The sequence below is a fragment of the Mugil cephalus genome, chromosome 16, assembly GCF_022458985.1.
Source record: "Mugil cephalus isolate CIBA_MC_2020 chromosome 16, CIBA_Mcephalus_1.1, whole genome shotgun sequence".
NCBI classification, from domain to species: domain Eukaryota; kingdom Metazoa; phylum Chordata; class Actinopteri; order Mugiliformes; family Mugilidae; genus Mugil; species Mugil cephalus.
The window spans coordinates 20,235,918-20,257,011 of record NC_061785.1 but is presented as its reverse complement, the minus strand read 5'-3'; the positions used below and the strand labels follow the sequence as shown (position 1 = coordinate 20,257,011).

Sequence of the window (21,094 nt, the reverse complement as noted above, 5' to 3'; positions counted from 1 at the left end):
GTACAGAGTGGTGGTGATTAAAATTGCTAAAATGTACTGGACACGACAGTGAGGTGGTGGTTTGTGCAAAATAAGGCTGTGCAAAAAGCAGATTTATATGTGCAAAAATAACTCCAACAAATCACTGTAAAAACAAATGTAAGAAAAAAAAAGAAGCAAGTCTAGGGACTCAGGCTGGTGTTGTACAGCCTGATGGCAGTGAAGGACCTGCAGTAGTGTAACTTCTAGCAGCGGGGATGCAGCAGTCTGCTGCTGAAAGAAACTGTTTAGATCAATATAACTATAATACATTCTGTCTGACATCTTTCATCATCTAGGCGTTATATCTGTCAAGCTTCTATGTCTGCCTTTTATTTTGTGATCATGTTTTGGAGTCTCCTGTTTTATTTTGTCAAATTTCTTAGTTTCCTGTCTGTCGTGTCTCCTTGTGGTTTGTCATGTTTGTCTGTGTCGTGTGTTGCGATTCCTGTTTTATTTTGTTAAGTTCTGCATTTCCTGTCTTGTGCCTCCTTGTCCCTTGATTGGTCATTGGTTTCACCTAGTTTGGTTGTTCTCATGCGTCTCACCTGTGTCTTGTCATCCCTCAGCCCTCATGTGTATTTATAGCCCTGCCTTCCCTTTGTTCCTTTTTGCATTGCTAATGTTATCTTCATGTTTCCACGTTCCTTGTTTTCCATGTTATCGTGCCATATTCATGATTCTTTTTGCGCTTCTGCGCTTTTTGTTAATTATTAAATACTTTTTATTGAACTCCTGCCTCTTCAATCGGTTCTGCATCTGGGTCCTATAATTTTTCTATACACTAGACCACATTTACACTCACTTTATATGTTATTTTATGTATAAAAGTAATCTATAAAATATAATACACACGGTAAATTAGTATAATGCATTTTTATTAATTAATGTATTTTAGCTTTCCGTTTATTTTTCTTATTCTTTAACAGATTTATTTTTCATTTTTACAGCTCTCCTATGACTAATAATAATGGCACATGTTCATTATGTGCAGCAGAGCTGTCTGAAAACATTTCAGAACCACATCAAACATTTATTATGTCCACATGCTAGATACATATGCTTCCAAACAAAGGCTCACTAAATGGGTTGGTGTAATGGGAGCTGTAAACCTGATGTTGGTCATATGCTAAAGACGTAACAGTCAACAGACTCACATCTCATGGAGTGTAACTGCCCACTATCATAAACCAATAACTGACACATGGATCGTATTTTGACATTATTTCCCATTTGCAATCAGCTGAGACTGTTAGAAGAATATTATGCTATTAGTGTGATATTTGAGGCTATGATGATTGTGTGTGCTTAAATGAATTGCAAGGTCAGTAATTCCTTTTTGCACAAAGGAAAAGGGCATTCCTTTTTCAGTTATGCTTTATTAAAAAAGATAAACACCAGTCAAGTAAGTGACATGATAGACAACTCATCATTATATTCAGTTTGCTCAACAAAAATAAAGCCATATTCATTTTATACTCACTCACTCACTCACTCACTCACTCACTCACTCACTCACTCACTCACTCACTCACTCACTCACTCACTCACTCACTCACTCACTCACTCACTCACTCACTCACTCACTCACTCACTCACTCACTCACTCACTCACTCACACAGCACTACAACCACTCTCATTCTTTCGTGGTTTTCTTGAGTTTGGTCTTCAGCTCAGACATAAGCGGATTTCCAAATCTGGGGAGACACAAACACACTGAGCATCAGAAAATGTCTGAACACACCGCTTTTGGGTTTAATTTAATAATTTTAGTGCTTGTGTTGTCGATGTTTTACCCTGCATGTCCTGGTGGCATCCACTTAGGTTTGCGTGGAGCCTCTTCCTGTTTGGCAGCTTCACTCTTCTCCTCTGGCTTTTTCTCTGTTTCCTGCTGATACAGAGTCATTTTAATATGAAGGTATATAACACAACTTATGAGGAAAACACTTGTTCGTTGTTGTTGAAATGATTAATAATACCTGTGAAACAGTTTCATTTTCATCTTTAACCAGCCGCTGTGTCTTTTTTAAAACAGGAAAACCCGCACCAAGCCCTGGAAAAAAACAAAGACATTATTTACTGATTATGAAATGATAACAGAATCTGCAATACCATGTGTGGTACAATGAGTGACCTACCTGGCAGCTTTATTCCAATACCCAGGCCTCCTAAAGGTACACCTCCAGGAACTTTGACGGGCACACGTGGAGACGGAGTGGGTTCCACTGATGGCTTATGGATCAGGGAGCGGGGATCTTTGGGTGGCCTTATACGAGGGTTTTTGACAGCAATGCGTGACCTTTGCACAGCGAGGTCCAGAAGAAGGGCATCCACCTCAAAGAGGCTATCCACCTACAATGATTTAAAAATACGAGAATCGAGATCAACAGAGGTTCTGAAAATGTAATTAACGAATGATCTGGTAAGGTGTTTTAGTGTTATTTAGAAACAATACCTCATGTTGATCTTCAGACGTTGTCACTGTTTCTTGTGACACTTCAGCTCGATTTAGCTCAGATAATGATTCAACAGTATCTTCTAGCGATCCAGGTTGTGGTTCATCCAGTGACGGCAACTTCTTCTCTGGTTCGCTCAGCTTGTCATCTTGTGAATGAGCTTCTGACAACATGATTCCCTCCTCTAATGAAGCTTCAGAGCCACTTCTGGAATGACCTGGTTTAACGTGTTGGATCACATCTGAAGACTCAGACACGATTATATCAAGAGGTTCAACTGTTGTTTCATTCACTTGGAAAATGGCGCTCGTGTCTGTCAGGCAGGTAACATCCACCTCTCCTGTATATTTCCAGTCGGTCTCCTCTGCTTGATCCGTCACCTCCACATTAACCTTCCTCTGTGTTCCAGTGTCACTCTCTGCTGATTCAACACGCTCCTCGGCTGTTTCTCCACGTGGTTTATCTTGATTTAGCTGTCTCACCTCAGGTGAGGTAACTCCTGAATCGGGGTAAGTTCCTGTCTCGGTGATTGATTCTTTGGCTTTCAGAGAGGACTGTGCTGCCTCAGCTGTTTGCTCCATCAATACATCCAGAGATACAGACACATCCTGAGGTTGCTGTGCAGAAGACTCAGACATGTCCACTGATTCTGACATATCAGGCCACATATCATGTATATCTTGAAGTGAACCAGCGCTCGTTGATTTCAGTAGCTGAGTTTCACTGAAAGATTGATCGGAAAATCCAGACTCTACAGTTGATGAAGACATTTCTATGTCACTTACTAATGCAGCCTCTCCAGAACATGACTCCATTAGCTGCTCTGTCTCCTTTTCTAATGTCATTTCTCCTTCTTCCTCATTTAATGGGTCTGTTTTGGTGTCCACTTCTTGTTCAGACTCTGCTTGTTTTTTAATGTCATCAGTGTCCTCTGACATTGCTGCCTCTATCCACAAGTCTAGAATTTCTTCATCAATCACATCTTGATGTCCACTGCTTGTTCCTCCCGTGTAGCTGCCCTCTGTTGCTGCCTCACGTGTTGGCATTTCCACTTCCACTGAGATTGAAGGCAGATCTTTTGGTGTGGACTCGGCCGTCTTTGATTCATCAGCAGCTTCAGTGACTGTTATCATCTTGTCACTTATCTCAAGTGCTCTGTTTGGGAATTGATTTTTTGCCTCCTGTGTTTCAAAGGTTCCAGATGATTCAGATTGCACAATCAAATTGTTCTCCTTTTCTTTCCTTTCTGTGATTAGTTCAACTGCTGCTTCCTGCAGATGTGAGCTTTCCATCTCATCTTTGTTCTGCATTTCATCTTCTGCTTCCTCCTCATCATCTCTAAAACCATGTCCTGTTGTACATATCCCTGCATTTTCTGTTTCTACAGTACTATCATCCAGTAATTTAGGTTCAATCTCAACAGAGTGTGTCAACCCAGTCACGTCATCTAGCAAACTGTTACTGTTTTCCTCTGCGTGTATGGCATGTGCTAATTCCTGAAAGAAGCTGCTCTCGGTCATCTTCTGTCCTTTGGGCTGAAGGAATTTAAAATTGTCATCAGTGACCATGTCTTCTTCTTCTTCTTCTTCTGCAGCTAAAGTTTCCTTCATCTCAAAGCCCCCTCCAGCCACGTCTTTTGAATCCCCTTCACCTGTTCCAAAATCAAACAGCTCTCCAGCTCCATCTTGCAGCTCGTCTGTTGTCTTACCAGCCTCATCGTCTAAGCCAACGTGTATCCCAAATGGGTTTATCTCAGTCTTCATTGAGCGTTCCAATAAGTTTCCTCCTTCTTCCTTAAATAAATCTTCTGATTCTTGAATTACTACTTCAGTGAGTGGCTCCTCTTCTTCTTTTAGCGATGGCGTATCAATAAGGGCAGTGTGTTCCTCCACAACTAAATCAAAGCTCTTTTTTATATCTTCTTGTTTCTCTTCCATAGGCTGCCTCTCCAGTACATAGTCAGCTCCAGTGCCACAGACGCTGTTTTCAAGACCCTCCTGTGCTTTGCTCTCCTCCTCTTCTGGTAACTGAGTGGTCCGGGTTTCCTCGTCATCTTCCAGGAACCATTGTGTTGAGTTCTCGTCTGGCCCAGGCTCATTGTTGTATTCAGGAACTCCCTCTTGTGTTTCCTCACATGTTGGAGTATTCGGCTCCTGCGACACAACAACCTGGCCTTCGCATACTCCCTGAGGAATATTTTTAAACTCGCCACTTATTTCCTGTCCAGTCTCGCCCTCGGGTATTACTGTAACTGAGGTGGGTGTACATGGTATTTCCATGTAACTTTCTCTCACGTCTGCTTCACTGGAGAAGTTCACCCCTCCCACTTCAACAAAAGTCCCATGTACTTCCTCACTGGTTTGCTTCTCAGTGGCCACCACATCCTCTTGGTCTGTGGTCTCCAAGACTTCTTTTTCACTGTATGTAACGTCTTCAGTGACAAACTTTTCTTCTTTACAGTCTACTGTTATGAAGTCCTCTTCCTGTTCTGGGACTCCATCAGTTGTCTGAGTGTCTGTAGCCTCACTAATATTTTCTTTCTGCTCCCTATCGTACAGTGAGCTCTTCTCCTCCTCGTGGTCATCACTTTCACCTCTATGAACTATTACATCCTCTTGTCCAGTCAAAACTGGCTCATCTTCTGACTCATCACACGACCCTTCACTGACTAAGTCCTCTTCAACTTGTGTAGGTCTCTCGGCCAACTCGTTCAGCTGTAAGACACCTTCTTCCTGTGTCACTGTAACTGCATCATCCCTTTGTACAGCTGCCTGGTGCATGTTACCCACGTCTTCTTGGCTTAAATCTGTGGACAGTTTTACCTCATTGTCTTCTCCTTCAAATTCTTCATCATCTTCAGAATGCATTTTATTGTCTTCTTCTTTCACTTGGATCTCTGTCACGGTATCCTCCATTTTTCTGAGAATATCTGGTTCCATCCTGCTCACCGTTTCCTCCTCATCCTCAGCTTCTCCTTCACTGACCAAGTCCTCTTCAACTTGTGTAGGCCTCTCGGCAGACTCGTTCAGCTGTAAGACACCTTCTTCCTGTGTCACTGTAACTGCATCATCCCTTTGTACAGCTGCCTGGTGCATGCTACCCACGTCTTCTTGGCTCAAATCTGTGGACAGTTTTACCTCATTGTCCTCTCCTTCAAATTCTTCATCATCTTCAGAATGCATTTTATCGTCTTCTTCTTTCAGTTGGATCTCTGTGACGGTATCCTCCATTTTTCTGAGAATATCTGGTTCCATCCTGCTCACCGTTTCCTCCTCAGCCTCAGCTTCTCCTTCACTGACTAAGTCCTCTTCAACTTGTGTAGGTCCCTCGGCAGACTCGTTCAGCTGTAAGACACCTTCTTCCTGTGTCACTGTAACTGCATCATCCCTTTGTACAGCTGCCTGGTGCATGTTACCCACGTCTTCTTGGCTTAAATCTGTGGACAGTTTTACCTCATTGTCTTCTCCTTCAAATTCTTCATCATCTTCAGAATGCATTTTATCGTCTTCTTCTTTCACTTGGATCTCTGTCACGGTATCCTCCATTTTTCTGAGAATATCTGGTTCCATCCTGCTCACCGTTTCCTCCTCATCCTCAGCTTCTCCTTCACTGACCAAGTCCTCTTCAACTTGTGTAGGCCTCTCGGCAGACTCGTTCAGCTGTAAGACACCTTCTTCCTGTGTCACTGTAACTGCATCATCCCTTTGTACAGCTGCCTGGTGCATGCTACCCACGTCTTCTTGGCTCAAATCTGTGGACAGTTTTACCTCATTGTCCTCTCCTTCAAATTCTTCATCATCTTCAGAATGCATTTTATCGTCTTCTTCTTTCAGTTGGATCTCTGTGACGGTATCCTCCATTTTTCTGAGAATATCTGGTTCCATCCTGCTCACCGTTTCCTCCTCAGCCTCAGCTTCTCCTTCACTGACTAAGTCCTCTTCAACTTGTGTAGGTCCCTCGGCAGACTCGTTCAGCTGTAAGACACCTTCTTCCTGTGTCACTGTAACTGCATCATCCCTTTGTACAGCTGCCTGGTGCATGTTACCCACGTCTTCTTGGCTTAAATCTGTGGACAGTTTTACCTCATTGTCTTCTCCTTCAAATTCTTCATCATCTTCAGAATGCATTTTATCGTCTTCTTCTTTCACTTGGATCTCTGTCACGGTATCCTCCATTTTTCTGAGAATATCTGGTTCCATCCTGCTCACCGTTTCCTCCTCATCCTCAGCTTCTCCTTCACTGACCAAGTCCTCTTCAACTTGTGTAGGCCTCTCGGCAGACTCGTTCAGCTGTAAGACACCTTCTTCCTGTGTCACTGTAACTGCATCATCCCTTTGTACAGCTGCCTGGTGCATGCTACCCACGTCTTCTTGGCTCAAATCTGTGGACAGTTTTACCTCATTGTCCTCTCCTTCAAATTCTTCATCATCTTCAGAATGCATTTTATCGTCTTCTTCTTTCAGTTGGATCTCTGTGACGGTATCCTCCATTTTTCTGAGAATATCTCGTTCCATCCTGCTCACCGTTTCCTCCTCAGCCTCAGCTTCTCCTTCACTGACTAAGTCCTCTTCAACTTGTGTAGGTCTCTCGGCAGACTCGTTCAGCTGTAAGACACCTTCTTCCTGTGTCACTGTAACTGCATCATCCCTTTGTACAGCTGCCTGGTGCATGTTACCCACGTCTTCTTGGCTTAAATCTGTGGACAGTTTTACCTCATTGTCTTCTCCTTCAAATTCTTCATCATCTTCAGAATGCATTTTATCGTCTTCTTCTTTCACTTGGATCTCTGTCACGGTATCCTCCATTTTTCTGAGAATATCTGGTTCCATCCTGCTCACCATTTCCTCCTCATCCTCAGCTTCTCCTTCACTGACCAAGTCCTCTTCAACTTGTGTAGGCCTCTCGGCAGACTCGTTCAGCTGTAAGACACCTTCTTCCTGTGTCACTGTAACTGCATCATCCCTTTGTACAGCTGCCTGGTGCATGCTACCCACGTCTTCTTGGCTCAAATCTGTGGACAGTTTTACCTCATTGTCCTCTCCTTCAAATTCTTCATCATCTTCAGAATGCATTTTATCGTCTTCTTCTTTCAGTTGGATCTCTGTCACGGTATCCTCCATTTTTCTGAGAATATCTCGTTCCATCCTGCTCACCGTTTCCTCCTCAGCCTCAGCTTCTCCTTCACTGACTAAGTCCTCTTCAACTTGTGTAGGTCTCTCGGCAGACTCGTTCAGCTGTAAGACACCTTCTTCCTGTGTCACTGTAACTGCATCATCCCTTTGCACAGCTGCCTGGTGCATGTTACCCACGTCTTCTTGGCTTAAATCTGTGGACAGTTTTACCTCATTGTCTTCTCCTTCAAATTCTTCATCATCTTCAGAATGCATTTTATCGTCTTCTTCTTTCACTTGGATCTCTGTCACGGTATCCTCCATTTTTCTGAGAATATCTGGTTCCATCCTGCTCACCATTTCCTCCTCATCCTCAGCTTCTCCTTCACTGACCAAGTCCTCTTCAACTTGTGTAGGCCTCTCGGCAGACTTGTTCAGCTGTAAGACACCTTCTTCCTGTGTCACTGTAACTGCATCATCCCTTTGTACAGCTGCCTGGTGCATGTTACCCACGTCTTCTTGGCTCAAATCTGTGGACAGTTTTACCTCATTGTCCTCTCCTTCAAATTCTTCATCATCTTCAGAATGCATTTTATCGTCTTCTTCTTTCAGTTGGATCTCTGTGACGGTATCTTCCATTTTTCTGAGAATATCTGGTTCCATCCTGCTCACCATTTCCTCCTCAGCCTCAGCTTCTCCTTCACTGTTCTCCATGTCTTCACTAATGGCATTCTGCGTCCCAGTATTCACATGTTGGTCATTTTCAGTCTCATCTGGCCTATGAGTGTACAGTATTCCGAACTCTGTTTTCTCTCGTTCGTCTACTTCTGCACTTGCATCTTTAGCAACAAGCAGCCCTGCTTTATCATTTCCTGCTTGGCCGGACTGTTCCTCTATCGTGCCCTCGCCCCCTTCAGATTCTTTGCTCTCGCTGCCTCTTCTTAGCTGGGTTTCATGCTGCAGGTGCTCTTCATCGGAGCCCAAGCTGATATCTGTGGTGCAAATGTCCCAGGCCACAACAGGCTGAGATAAGCTCAGATGAGGGGCTGTAGCAAGAGGCTGTTCCTCATCGACTACCCCTCCGCCTGTGTCACTAGTGTCCTCTGCATGGCCACATTCAGGTGGCTTGCTGTCCACTGCAGATTCCTGAAGGCCGTCTGGGTCATAGCTGGGAGTGTCAGCAGGCTCTGACCTGAGGAATCTGTTCACGGCTCCAGTTATGTAATACTGAGGATGAAAGGGGGGAAAAAACAATCATATATATATATATATATCGGTGCAGTTTTGTGCTTACTTTTGAATACATTCTTATCTACTACCTGATTTCACTCATTATCTATAGATGGATCCAGTTAAAAGGCCTTGAGTTCATACAAGGCAAGTCTCAGTGCTACACCATACAATGCTAGGTACACAATAGTGTCCTTCCAGCTCTGCAGCAAGTTTGGGGAAAGCCCTTTCCTGTTCCACACACAACAATACCACCAAGAACAAAGCAAGGTCCATAAATGGTTTTCTGAGTTTAGAGCTGGAAGAACTTGACCGGCCGTCTGTTTTCATAGCAACATTAATTACGTTTCCATGTAAACCGGCAAGACCGAATGATGCTATTGCTGGGAAGTGCAATACGCTATAGCAAAAACACTGACAACTAATGCATTTAGCATAGAAAACATGTTATATTCAGTGAATATGGAGCAACATTAGAATTTAGTCATGTTTAGGCGTCCAGATCAATATTGCTCCTGTCCAAATCCTCTATAGCGGCTTAATGTTGCAGTATGTCCACTAGCTAAATGGTGAATATTCAGTGTTTATTGCTGAGCAGGTAGGAAATACCTGGCTCAGTCTCAAACCTCTTTTTCTTTGTGTATTATTAAATCAAACAAAGCGGCATCTCAGTCCATTTATCAAACAAGCGAAATGTGTTTTGGTGAAAATAGGTTCCTGTGAACAGAGTGGTGCAAGTCAACCGCAGGGGGTAAAGTCCCAACTGTGAAACCAAAACATAACGCTCAAAGGTGCTACAACGCTGCTGGAGGCCACAGACTCCACGGATACTTGTAGATTTATCACCACGAGCAGCTAAAAGAATATTTGTTTGATTCACACCTCTGTGACAGTTTTCATCAGGTCAGATACCTGACATGCTCATCCTGCTTTACCCTGCAGTCAGAGCTGTTTAATGGATGAAATGACATGTCTAAGAAAAGTGTATGTCTCATCGGTATGACAAAAAATAAAGAAAAAGAAAACAATAACATATCTCCAGCAGCCTGGCCTCGGCTTGACCTGAATGTGTCAATGTGTCATTTATGAACAGCAGCTACAGACGCCTCTGACCTAAAATGTCCAATGAAAAATGAAAACCTTGCAGCTTTATATTGATAAAGTATATTGTTAAAATATACTGCATATTGGAGCCAACCTGCAAGAAAAGCAGGAACCCGAAACAAAAAAGCAAATACACCCCTGCCCATTTCCTGTCTGTTGCTTGGTTTTACAGATATAGGCTATAAAAAACGAATTAGCTTCCAAGCAGGTTCCTAAAAAAAAAAAAAGAACTGTGCAATTTTAAGTTAAACATTTTCAAAATAGACTCAGTGTCTAAAAATGGTCAATTCTTCCAGTAAATGAAAAAAATTAAAAATGGAATGTTTTTTTCCTGGGTTATAGGGCTGCTTTTAATAGAGTAAACAAACTAAATTAAGCTGCAAATATGGGGAATATGCTGCATCATTAAATATATGCTCAGCGGGGAGTTAATTTCTGGAGGATTCTGAGAAATGATTGCAAAATCAAACGAAAAAAAAGTTTAGAGAACCTTCCTGTGTATGTGTTAACAAAACTGTGGGGAAATAGACGGGGGAGGGGGGCAGAGAATGGGTGGAGAGAGGGGCAGACATGCAATCTGCAGCGTGTGTGTGTGTATGTGTGTGTGTGGGGGGGAGAGAGAGAGAGAGAGAATTACAGAGCGAGAGACACACACACCGACATCCAGGACGTAGCCTACACTTTACATTACACCAACTTTTTAATCAAAGCGCTGTTTTCAAAGCCACGCGTTTGGCGACTCACCCAGACTGTCCACATAGTCCTCTCCACCCTGGAAAGTGGACTCTCGGGGTCCATCTCTCCACACCTTCTCCCCGTTGACTCTCTGTGGCCTTCTGATTGCAACTGACTGGACGCTGGATGTTTCCAAGTCAAAACGGCGTCTCAGAGTGGCAGACTCAGAAACGTCGACCCAGAAACTAGTCAGAAAGCTGCAGCCAAACACGGCGAGGCTTGAACGCACCAGCTGCTGGTCGCCGTCCACTTCCCCATACTGACAGATGAGGTGATACATAATGAGGAAGAGGATGATTAACGCAGCTGAGGCTGCAGCGCGACGAGCCCACACGCTGCGGATGTGCACCGAGCGTCTGTCCGGCCGCAGAAGTTCATGTGATAGTTCGTGAGACTGAGCTGATGTGCGTACGTGTCACGCTTTTAAAATAGATCCGCTCACCCACAGTGGTCGATGGCGATCAGAGACAGTCGTGGTGGTGAAACATCAGCGGCAGCTTCAGTGAGTTTGCAAAATGGTGCCGTGTACAGCCATTACAGGGCCAGATAAACGAACAAATGGATAAATACACAAACCCACAGCGCCTACTTTCTCTGCAACAGCTGATGTATTTGGGGCTTTCCGTCACTCTAGGCAATGTTAAATAAACAAACGTGTATCTATAGAAAACACTGTTGTTGTGTACTGAACAGAAACAGACTAGTTTGTGGGTTCATATTTACATGCATCTATGCAGTATGATTACTGTCTCCTTTTCTTTTCAGGATTAACATTATTTATTTATTTAATTATGTATTTATAGTATTTAAGTAATTATTGCCTCGTTTATTTATGTGTTGAACTTGATCGGCTCATTTGTGATTTCTTCATTCAGTGGTGATTTAACTGCCATCTCTCCATTTACTTTTCTCCGCTTACTTTTGCCACTACCACTGAAAGGTTTGCCGTTAATCTGACCTCATTCTTGGCTCGTGCGACTGTTACACTTCCTGAAAAAAGACCAAACTCTGTTTAACCGGTAGGGAGGACCAGCCACCACATGAAGCCTTTTTAGGCTCCAAGGAGAGCTGCAGGAGAGCTGATAAGCTACTTTTAGTGATGCCACTTGACGGGGCGTGGGGGTAGAGAAAAGTGAACTAACCAAACTGTTACTAACCAGACTGTTTGCCCTGTTCCTTTTTGCTTCTACAATTATGATAGTTAATCATCTACCTATGTTTTAATATTAGCTTGATAAGGCTGAATGTTTACGAAACCTTTAGTCAAATGAAAACTGTGTCTTGCAACATCTGTTTTTTTGAAGCTGCGTAGGAACTCGGTGATTAATGTGAGGGGAGGAAGTTGGAAAGAGCACCTTACTCAGTTTAACCATGCAACACCTACTCTGTGTGACACAGCGGAGTCAAGTTGCCGTGGTCATAAAAAAAACCTCAACAAAACAGAAGTATATTCTGAAATGAGAACTCGCCGTGGTTGGTCAATAACATCCATGCCATGTCAGTTTTGCCCAAAAGAACAGAGCTGCTCTAAGTGGGACTCATTTTCAAACGATTAAAGTTTTTTATTTTTCAAAGCAGATTCTGAAAATAAAAAAATCCATAAAATGAATCATTATTGTAAAATTATTTGTACAAAAATATGAGCATTTGTAAAAATAAAAAGTAAATGATGACAGTCTGGGGATATAAATAAAGCGAAACCATGACTACTAGTTTATATTAACCAAAGCGATAAATATTAGCTACAATATGTGGGATACGTGATAAAGGGGAAGTGCTCTTGCAGGCCTTTCATGTAGAAGATGACATTTCCTCATTGTTGTCTGAAAGAAAGGACACAACATCAAAGTGTTAACAAATTTCCTGTTGTGTATGACACTCTCTCTTGGTCGTTAAACTAAATGACGGTTAGTAATCTGCCCCATGCAGAATACTTACTTGCAGGTTTGCTTACTGCATTCATTCTTTACTTGTCTTACCTGTCCAGGTCCTGTAGACAGGAAGCTCGAGTGCCGGGTGTGTGATCTCCACACAGACTCTGAAACGTGCCGTCTCACTTTCTCTGGGACCCCTCCTCAGGCTGACCCTGTTGATGTGCAGCGCGCCCCGGTTGTCCTCCCGTCCCATGTCACTGTCCTCGCTCTCATCAGACATCGTGTCCTCGTCCCTGCAGATGTTGTTTTCCCCGTCCACTGCTTCGTCGATGTATTCGATTCCTTCGGTGTAAGGGTCTGTGACCGCTGCTTTTGTCTCTGTAAAGAAGTAAACACGGGAAGGAAAGCAGTGCTCAAAATTAAACTCACACTTTATGCCTGAGCACACAGATCGCAGCACGGCTCCTCTTAATAGATGCCGATACGGTTTCCACTCATAATGCAAATTACATTTTAGATCCAGTCAAATCAAATGTGCACTCCAGACAACTTTGAAGAGACGGGAGAAGGAGAACTAAAAGGCCTCCTTTCAAATCTATGGGGGTTGACTTCAGATGAATGAAATTGGGAGAAAAGGAATCAAGGTGCAGCACATTTTAAGTTTCGAATATAGTTCAGATATAGTTGATTTATGTCAAAACACTAGGCAAATTAATGTATTCTAAAATAACTGTATTAAAGTGCACAACTGCATCAAATACCCTTAATCCAATTTGTTATTTTAAATACATGCTGCACACTATAACCTACATGATGCTAAGATTTAGCCCAGGAATGTTGTGTCACTAGTGGAATTAATAAACCAGTAAGCGCTGTTAAGTACTTATTGCGTGTCCGTTCTTCTTCCTCCCCGGCTGTTTGTTGGTCTGACTTGGCAGGTTCACCGTGGACCTCTCCAGCGCACACACGCTTTTCAGCTCCCTCTGCCCGTCATCTCCTATCTCCTCCGTCTCACTGGACTCCATCGGCGACAGAGTGGCCCCTCCCGCTGCCCATAGCAACTTGGCCTTAGGGTGGCCCCCCTTCAGCAAGAGGGAGAACACGCCGACGCCTTCGCTGCTCCAACACACCGAGATCGACGGAGGGATGAAGGGAGCTGCTAAACAGGAAGAACGCATGTCAGAAGTGAATGGAAAAGAGTTGGAAAGGCTTAAGATGACATGAGTGAAAGGGGCGGAAAGGGTTTGTACCGATGAGCGCATTTCTCCAGACTTTCTCAATAGGCTCGTGTAGGGAACAGTGCTCCACTCTACAGATAATCCCTCCTCTCCTGTCCATTTTCTCATTTGCTGCCTTTCTCTTCAGAGTGGCCGTGGCCCTGTAGAGCCTGGGATGAGTCTGGATGGGGCCCCACAACTCCCCTCCCTCCAACACCTCCTCCTCTCTGTCATCTTCCTCTCCCGCTCTGAGCTTCAGCCAAGTGACGGATATGTTCGGAGGGAAGAAATCCGTGATTTCGCATCCCAGCATTGAAGTCTTATCAGAGGAGTAGCTGACGATCTCAGACACGTGAGGCCTCTTGATGAAGCCTGTTTGGGATAAATAGAATAAGATACATAGATATATATCATTAGACAACCTTAAATGTAAAATAACCTTAACAAATAACCTTAGATGTGATCTGATCCTTCATGCTCACCTCTGGTCTCGCGGGTCACCGGCTGCTTCAGGGCAATGTGGTGGACACTGACCCACACTTTAGTGGCTCCCTTCTCCAGCTCACTGCGGGGCAGTTTACACTGGCTCGAGGCGGAAAAGAAACCCTCAGAATTAGGCCGGGGGGAGGACGAGGCCTGGGACGCCACGGGGCTGAGCTCGCCGCCCTGGCAGAACCAGCGGAAGGTGATGACATCTGGGTGGAAATGCGATGCTCGGACTGTCATGGCGATGACATCTGGAAAACAGAAAGTGGAATGACCTAGCCTCTTCAAACAAGGACTCTATGAATATACAAAAACCATAAACAAAAACAAAGAAACTACCTGTTGGCCTTACCTGAGTCATTTTGCGTCTCTGCCAGCTGTATTTCCGATACCTCTGGGGGAGCTGCACGTTGCAAAATATACAAAAGTTCAGAAGTGACATAGACAGAATTCATACACTGCTCAATGCACATAACATGAACAGTTTGGACAGAATTAGGTTAAAGTGGGAAAATGACCCAGATTAAATGATTTCAGAGGAAATACGGCAAAAAATTATTCAGCAAATTTACTCTTCCTCTACATGCCTCAGACACACTGTGGTTCAATTCAAAATAGTTCGTCTTCATTGGACCAAAGATAGATTGTCTAGGATTAAGACGGGTATTGACCCACATGTGCAGACAAGCCCCTGCTACATTACTGCACATGTTTTGGTCGTGCCCTACGCTATGTGGCTTTTGGCGTTCTATCTTTGAGGCATTCTCTGGAATATGTGGGAAAACAGTGTGCCCATCTCCCTTGATTTCATTATTCGGTGTGGCTCCGGTGGGTGTCACTTTTTCTGGGAACCACCTAGGCCACCTAGGCCTTCTGCTCTCTGCTGGCCAGGAGACTTATCCTGTTTAAATGGAAGGATGCTTTCCCCCCGACTTATGGCCAGTGGATTAGGGAGGTCATGAGGCAAGTTCATCTAGAAAAAATTAGATATACTGTAAGAGGGACAACCAGGCAATTCTATGTCATTTGGCAGCCATTTATTTCGTTTGTTGAAGACACGGCAGCTATTAACATAAGTATGTAACCCAAATGTTTACATGTACCTGTGTGTGTGTGTGTGTGTTTTTTTTTTTTTTTTGTCTGTGTATGTTGTAGGTTTGTTTGTATGGACAGGATCTAGAGTTGATTGTTGAATGTGTGAATTGTATCCTCTTTGTTTGTTATATTTGAAAATAAAAAAGACCTTGTTCAAAAAAAAAGTTCCGAAGTGACAAAAGAAATTTGAAAAAAAGGGGTAATGAAAAAAAAGAGAAGGAAGGAAGAAGAAGAAGAAGAAGAAGAAAAAATCTTACACAGGACAGTAAACTTCTCGGAAACCCTCTCCTCCACAATCTTGTCCTTGCCCACGTAGAACACGTGGCACTTAAACACAGAGCCCTTGTGCAGTGAAATCTGAGGGATGAAGGTGAGCGACGAGATCAGCTGCTGAGTGCCGTTTTTGGACGAGTGCAGTGGGCCCTCGGTGCGCAGCTTGTAGTAACCCATGTCGCCTCTGGAGGACAGGAGAGGACCTTTCTCTGACGCTGGGGAAGTGAGAGTTAGGCCATAGGGTAGATGGATGGTGGTTAAGGGGTTATAGAGGCAGTTAAAGTTAGCTTTGGAAGTACCTATGTGTGTAAGGTTGTAAAATGTTAGCAGAAGAGAAAACATGTATTACTGTCAATATGGCATCCACCCGCTCCACCCGATCTTGCTTTAAAGGAATAGTTCAACATTTAGTAAAATACCATTACTGGCCTCACAGTGCGACACAAATGAACCCTATCAGTTTCTAAAGTCTAAAGCTTCTAAAGAGGTGACGTAATGTCGGCCCGTCGGTCCGTGGGCTTTAAGAGGTCAAACGCACGGGCGCCATTCTATTACCTGTGAGCGAGGTATCAGAGATGGGGGTGTCGTTGAGAAACCACGCGGTCTGGACACGGTCCACCCTCCTGCCTTCAATGCTCACTGTCACTCTGCCCTTTTGACCTACGATCACCCGTGGAGGGAGGATGATCCCTGACACCATCAGAGACTTCTGTTTCTCTGAGTGAAGAAGAATAAGGGAGTTAAAAAGGGGAAACTGACATGGTGGAAATATAACAATGATCTCAGATCATTTTACCCTTTATAATATGATTAAGTCTGAGCTTGAGGGAATTTAATATGGCCGTTTGTGGAAGCGTGACACTGGACACCTCAGGTCAGAATTTAGAATTATTTCAATGGAGAGATTGTTGTAGTGTCCAGCTTTCAGTGTCACTGTGGTGATGCTGTGGTTATAAAACCAGCAAAAAGTAAAACTTCACAGCTTTACCCATATATGGTCCTTCTATTCATTATTATCCAAAGATAATTGTGAGGGGAACGTCTTGCCTCTTGAATGTGTTCCGTGGCTCACAAGCCTTATTTGTGTCTCGGGTTGTAACTCACCATCTCTTCTCCTCCAAGAGAAGCCGAAGCAAAGCAGGAAGACCAGTACTATAGATATACACATCATAGCCACTGCAGCTTTGGCTGATTTGTCCAACACCAGGGGCTCATCTAACAGAAAACAGATCGAGGAAATGAATTCTCCTCTCGGGGAATGCACGTTGGTAGCAGTGTTAAAGCCTCAAGACTACATCTAAAAGCAGCAGCACAACAATTTCAGGAATCCATACTTGCTTTTCTATTTGTCATACGTGCTTTCAAAACAAAATCTAATTATAGCTGCTTGTCAGGTTGTTTTTTACCTTGAGGATCGAGTTTGTCCAGGTATGCTGAGTCACTGGTAGGAAGCGTCAGCCCAGGCTGGCTCACTGCGCACTCCACCTTCCCACCCTGCGCCCTCTGCTTGGGGCTCAAAGTATAATAGCGCCTGGTTCTGAGAGTCCCGTCTGGGCTCTTGTCTAGGATGGGAGGTTCGGGGAGGGCAGTGCCATTTTGAAACCAGGACACAGACACTTCCTCCGGGTAGAAATCCTCCACATCGCAGTAGAGAGTGAGAGGAGTGTTGGGAGCTTTTGGTGACACTGCAGCGAGTTTGACTGAGGAAGGATCTGGCAAAAAAAAAAAAAAAGATCACTTCATGATCATGTTCCTAATCAAACCCCAACTCTCGAACATTCGTTTAAAACTGAAGAGGCTACATGGATGAGTGGCGAAACATGTTCACAAGACCCAACAAGTGCAGTTACCTATGTTCTTTCAGTGAAAACATTTAGTTTCACCAGTGGCTTTATCAGATTAAACAACAGGAACAATCGTTGCTGCAGTGTTCACAGACAGAGCCAAGAAAAGAATGTGATGAGTCATGCTTTACCAAGCAAAATGATGTGAGGCATTTGTGTTACTCACAGGTGATATTCAGATGGAAATTCAGCTCGTGATCGGTGCCACTGTGTGACACTTTGCAGGTGATGATCGCATTCTGGTCCCTGCGTGAAGGGTAGATGGTCATGTTGCCCACAGCTGTGTAGTACCCGTTAGGAGCCAGTTCACCTTCAACCTGGTAGGGTTCCTTTAACACTTCCCCATCTCTGGTCCAGGAGAAAAAGACAGGAGGAGGGTGGAATCCGTCTGCATGGCATTCCAGAAGGGTCTCTTGTTCTAAAACCACCCATTGCTGAGGCACTGAGAGGGACGGAGACACTAACAGGGGGGGAAGTTGAAGAAATGTCAGAAACAAACATGAGCTTTGTATTCCTTTTTTGGTACAAATCAAAGAGCAGGTTCAATCACAGAAAAAAAAATACACATACCGAGGATAGTAAATGTAACGTTGCTGGAGTGTAGAAGTGTGTACTTGTTTCTGACTTCGCACTCATAGACTCCCTGCAGGCCGATGCTGGCTTTGAGGATGGTGAGGGAAAAGTCCCCATTGACGAAATCAGCGGTGTTCCAGCTGAATCCATCCTTTACCTCCTGCCCGGAAGAGCTGTTGAACGCGGCGATATCGGAGCCATTAAACATCCAGCTAACCGTGATTGGAGACTTGTCCGTAAAGGCTTCGAGAGTCACGTTGCAGGGGAGCGTTGCATTTGTATTTGGCCTGGCCTGAATTTCACTTGAAGACGCTGTAAGGAGAGAAAGGAAGATGGATGAGGGATGAGACTGTGGGGACATCTGGTGAAACATCACCGGCTGTCACATTCAGCGGCCATTGAATGTCTCAGCTGGTTTTTAAGGAAGAGTCATGACCTAACACAGCGTATTTTAATTTGTACGCAAAACACAGCCATGAATAGTGCAAGTTGTGCAAGATGCATGAAGCCATTTCTTCTTTTAAGAGAAGAAACAGCACAACCTTCCTCTTTACTTAGCTGACCTGTCATTCTTTCCTGCTCAGTGCTGCTATATTTGTTTAACAGGAACAGAGCCTTTGTAATAAGACTGGATCCAGTCAAGAATTCAGTGTCAAGCAGAAGTGTGAAAATCTTCCCTAAGCTTATTCTCGTGTTTAGCGTCATGCTGGGTAAATAACACTTATCCATTGTGCTTATTTAAACTGTCACAACCCCAATTCTTTCTTTTCATTCCTAATAGTAAATCAGTAATCACAGTACACCTCCTTGAATGAGTGTAAATATAAAGCCATTCAGACGGGTCCTTTCCAATCAGATTAATTAGTAACCAGCACAATAAATTACCTGTTTGCAGAAATGACAGAAAGCAGTGGAAAACTTTCTTTGGCATGAAGAACTTATCTCACACATCTTGTGAAGTGTGTTAGATACACTAATCATAGCAGGCTGACAGGAATTGAGAGGACTTTTAACATATTCAATTGTGATAAAACAAAAAACGGGAAACATGACACTGATGAAGTTATTTTTGACACTGTAGTAGGTCAACATCTAGATAAGGAGTTTAATCGCGCAAGAGCAGACTGTAATCATCATCATTAGTCAGGTAATAGGCCTACCCAGAGAAGAATGGCGTTGTTGTTGTTGTTGTTTGGAAACAATGATTTCGTTTTAACAGGTTTTTAACAAAACGCTCAATGCACCCGAACCTCTTCACAACGACAAAGGTGAAACGTGTGCGATCATGTGTCACTGTAAAACATTTGACATTTTCTGCAAATTCAGTCCAGGTATATTTTGTGTAATAAGCAACATTTTTTTTTTTTTTTTTTAAATAAGTGTGGTTTTGGCTGACTGGGCAGAATCAAATCAATCAGATCGATCTCACTGTCATCACCCAAAAATGTCACAACCCCAAGGTTAGCGCATTGATAACACTGGAACCGGAAAACCTAAAATGACGAGAGATGCAGATGTGTCAAAATGAAAGAGATAAAATACCATCAATGTCTCACTTTATGCATTATATCCCTCTCCCCCATGTTTCATAAACATAAAATAAAGGTCAGGCGTATGTACACACTAGCATGTATGAATGTAGAGTTCTCTCAACTCCCTCCCAGTAGATCACTTCACAAATGAATTAGTTAAAACTTAAAACTTCCATCTGACATAGCGGCCTGTTGGTATTTCCAATTACACCTGGTCAATTCAAAGCAAAGAAACATCAATGCAGCTTTTTATAACTGGCCCGAGTGTAATGACACAGTACTCACCATGCTTTACGAGAGTAAGGAGGACAACACAGACGAGGACTTTAGACCGCATGGCTGGGTTTGTCTTGAGACCGAGTTCTTATCATCAGGGCCTTTGGCCGTCTTATATAGAGCTACGAGGTGACAGTGGGCGGGTTCGTCCTGCCAGTTCAGGAATAAGAAATATAGTTCCTGGGAGTGAAAGGAGGCCCCTGACGTGTGTGTCCACCTAAATCAGCGAGCCCCGAGGAGCAGCAGGGTGAGAAGTGGAGGAAGGAGAGGCAGGGAGATGTGCAGGGACGCACAAGTGGGGAAGCTGGTCACTTAAAATTCAGCCGGGCCTCTTTCCAAGGTTTTTGGGCTACTTTACATTGGTGCAGTGTTGCCATGAACAAACGGAGAGAGTAATCCCACTGTGCTTATGTGGGCAAACACTCAGGCGAGACTACAACTCTTTTCATTCTGGGGAAAACTTAGTGTGGTGTTACATTTTGGAGAGAAAAAGGGGGTTGTTTTTTCCCTCTATCTCTTTAGTCCCTTGCTGCTATGATCCCTCTGATAGTTAATGTTTACCCAGAACAAGTGCGGGATTTCTAAAGTAAAGCGTGTTCTCTGTTTCATTCTCAAACTCTGCATATTCATTAACTTGATAGGCTGCTTAAACTGTTTGACCTTGCACTTTAATTGGTCTTAACACACATCACCCAGGGTTGGGTTCGTATTTAGAGATCACACGGGGTGCCTGCGTCACTGAGGGGAGGTTGCTCCTCTCCCTTGTTCCCGCTCTGCTTTATTTTGCTTTCGGTGCACTCAAAGTGGGACTCAGAACTGTGCAAAGAAAGTGATTGATGCGTTTCATTTCTTTGTTTGTCTTTGGTACCTGCACTCAAATGCGACTCTTTCCAATTGTGTGCCATGTTTTCTCTTCTTTCATTGCCTGACAGGCCGGTTGTTTTCATCAGGCGGAAAGATTGATTCGACGGGTCAGGGAGGGGGGGTGGGGGAGGTGGGTGATGTGTGGCTTTGCTGGAAGTCCGACCAGCTGTTCACAAGATGCTTTAATATGTGACCAGTCATGACATCAGCAAAAATCTTTTGTGGCTGAAACATATTAAAATAATGCAAGTCTGAGCCCAGTCATCCTGTGATGACTGGTGCAGCTTGTATGTGCTTCACGTCAACAAACAACCATAGGAGGCTCTGACATTGAATTCATACGATAGGAACCAGGTGATCAAGGTTAAATGTAGGCTCTTGTTTGCCAGTTAGCATTACAGTATA

At 43.7% G+C, this 21,094-nt stretch overlaps 1 protein-coding gene across 1 annotated transcript; it reads right to left on the bottom strand.

Annotated features, from left to right (window-relative positions):
* Nucleotides 1-1,350: 1,350 nt before the first annotated feature.
* si:ch211-180a12.2 lies at nt 1,351-20,024 on the bottom strand. The gene is made up of 18 exons (XM_047609777.1): nt 19,835-20,024; nt 18,015-18,329; nt 17,611-17,904; nt 17,007-17,312; nt 16,705-16,815; nt 16,156-16,317; nt 15,585-15,815; nt 14,585-14,635; nt 14,229-14,483; nt 13,780-14,118; nt 13,413-13,688; nt 12,635-12,907; nt 10,665-10,804; nt 2,475-8,813; nt 2,158-2,371; nt 1,999-2,072; nt 1,816-1,910; nt 1,351-1,716 (listed from the first exon to the last, which is right to left on the bottom strand). Exons 1-18 carry the CDS (start codon nt 19,884-19,886, stop codon nt 1,656-1,658), a joined length of 9,588 nt encoding a protein of 3,195 aa, XP_047465733.1. The 5' UTR covers nt 19,887-20,024; the 3' UTR covers nt 1,351-1,655.
* Between the last annotated feature and the right edge of the window lie 1,070 nt (nt 20,025-21,094).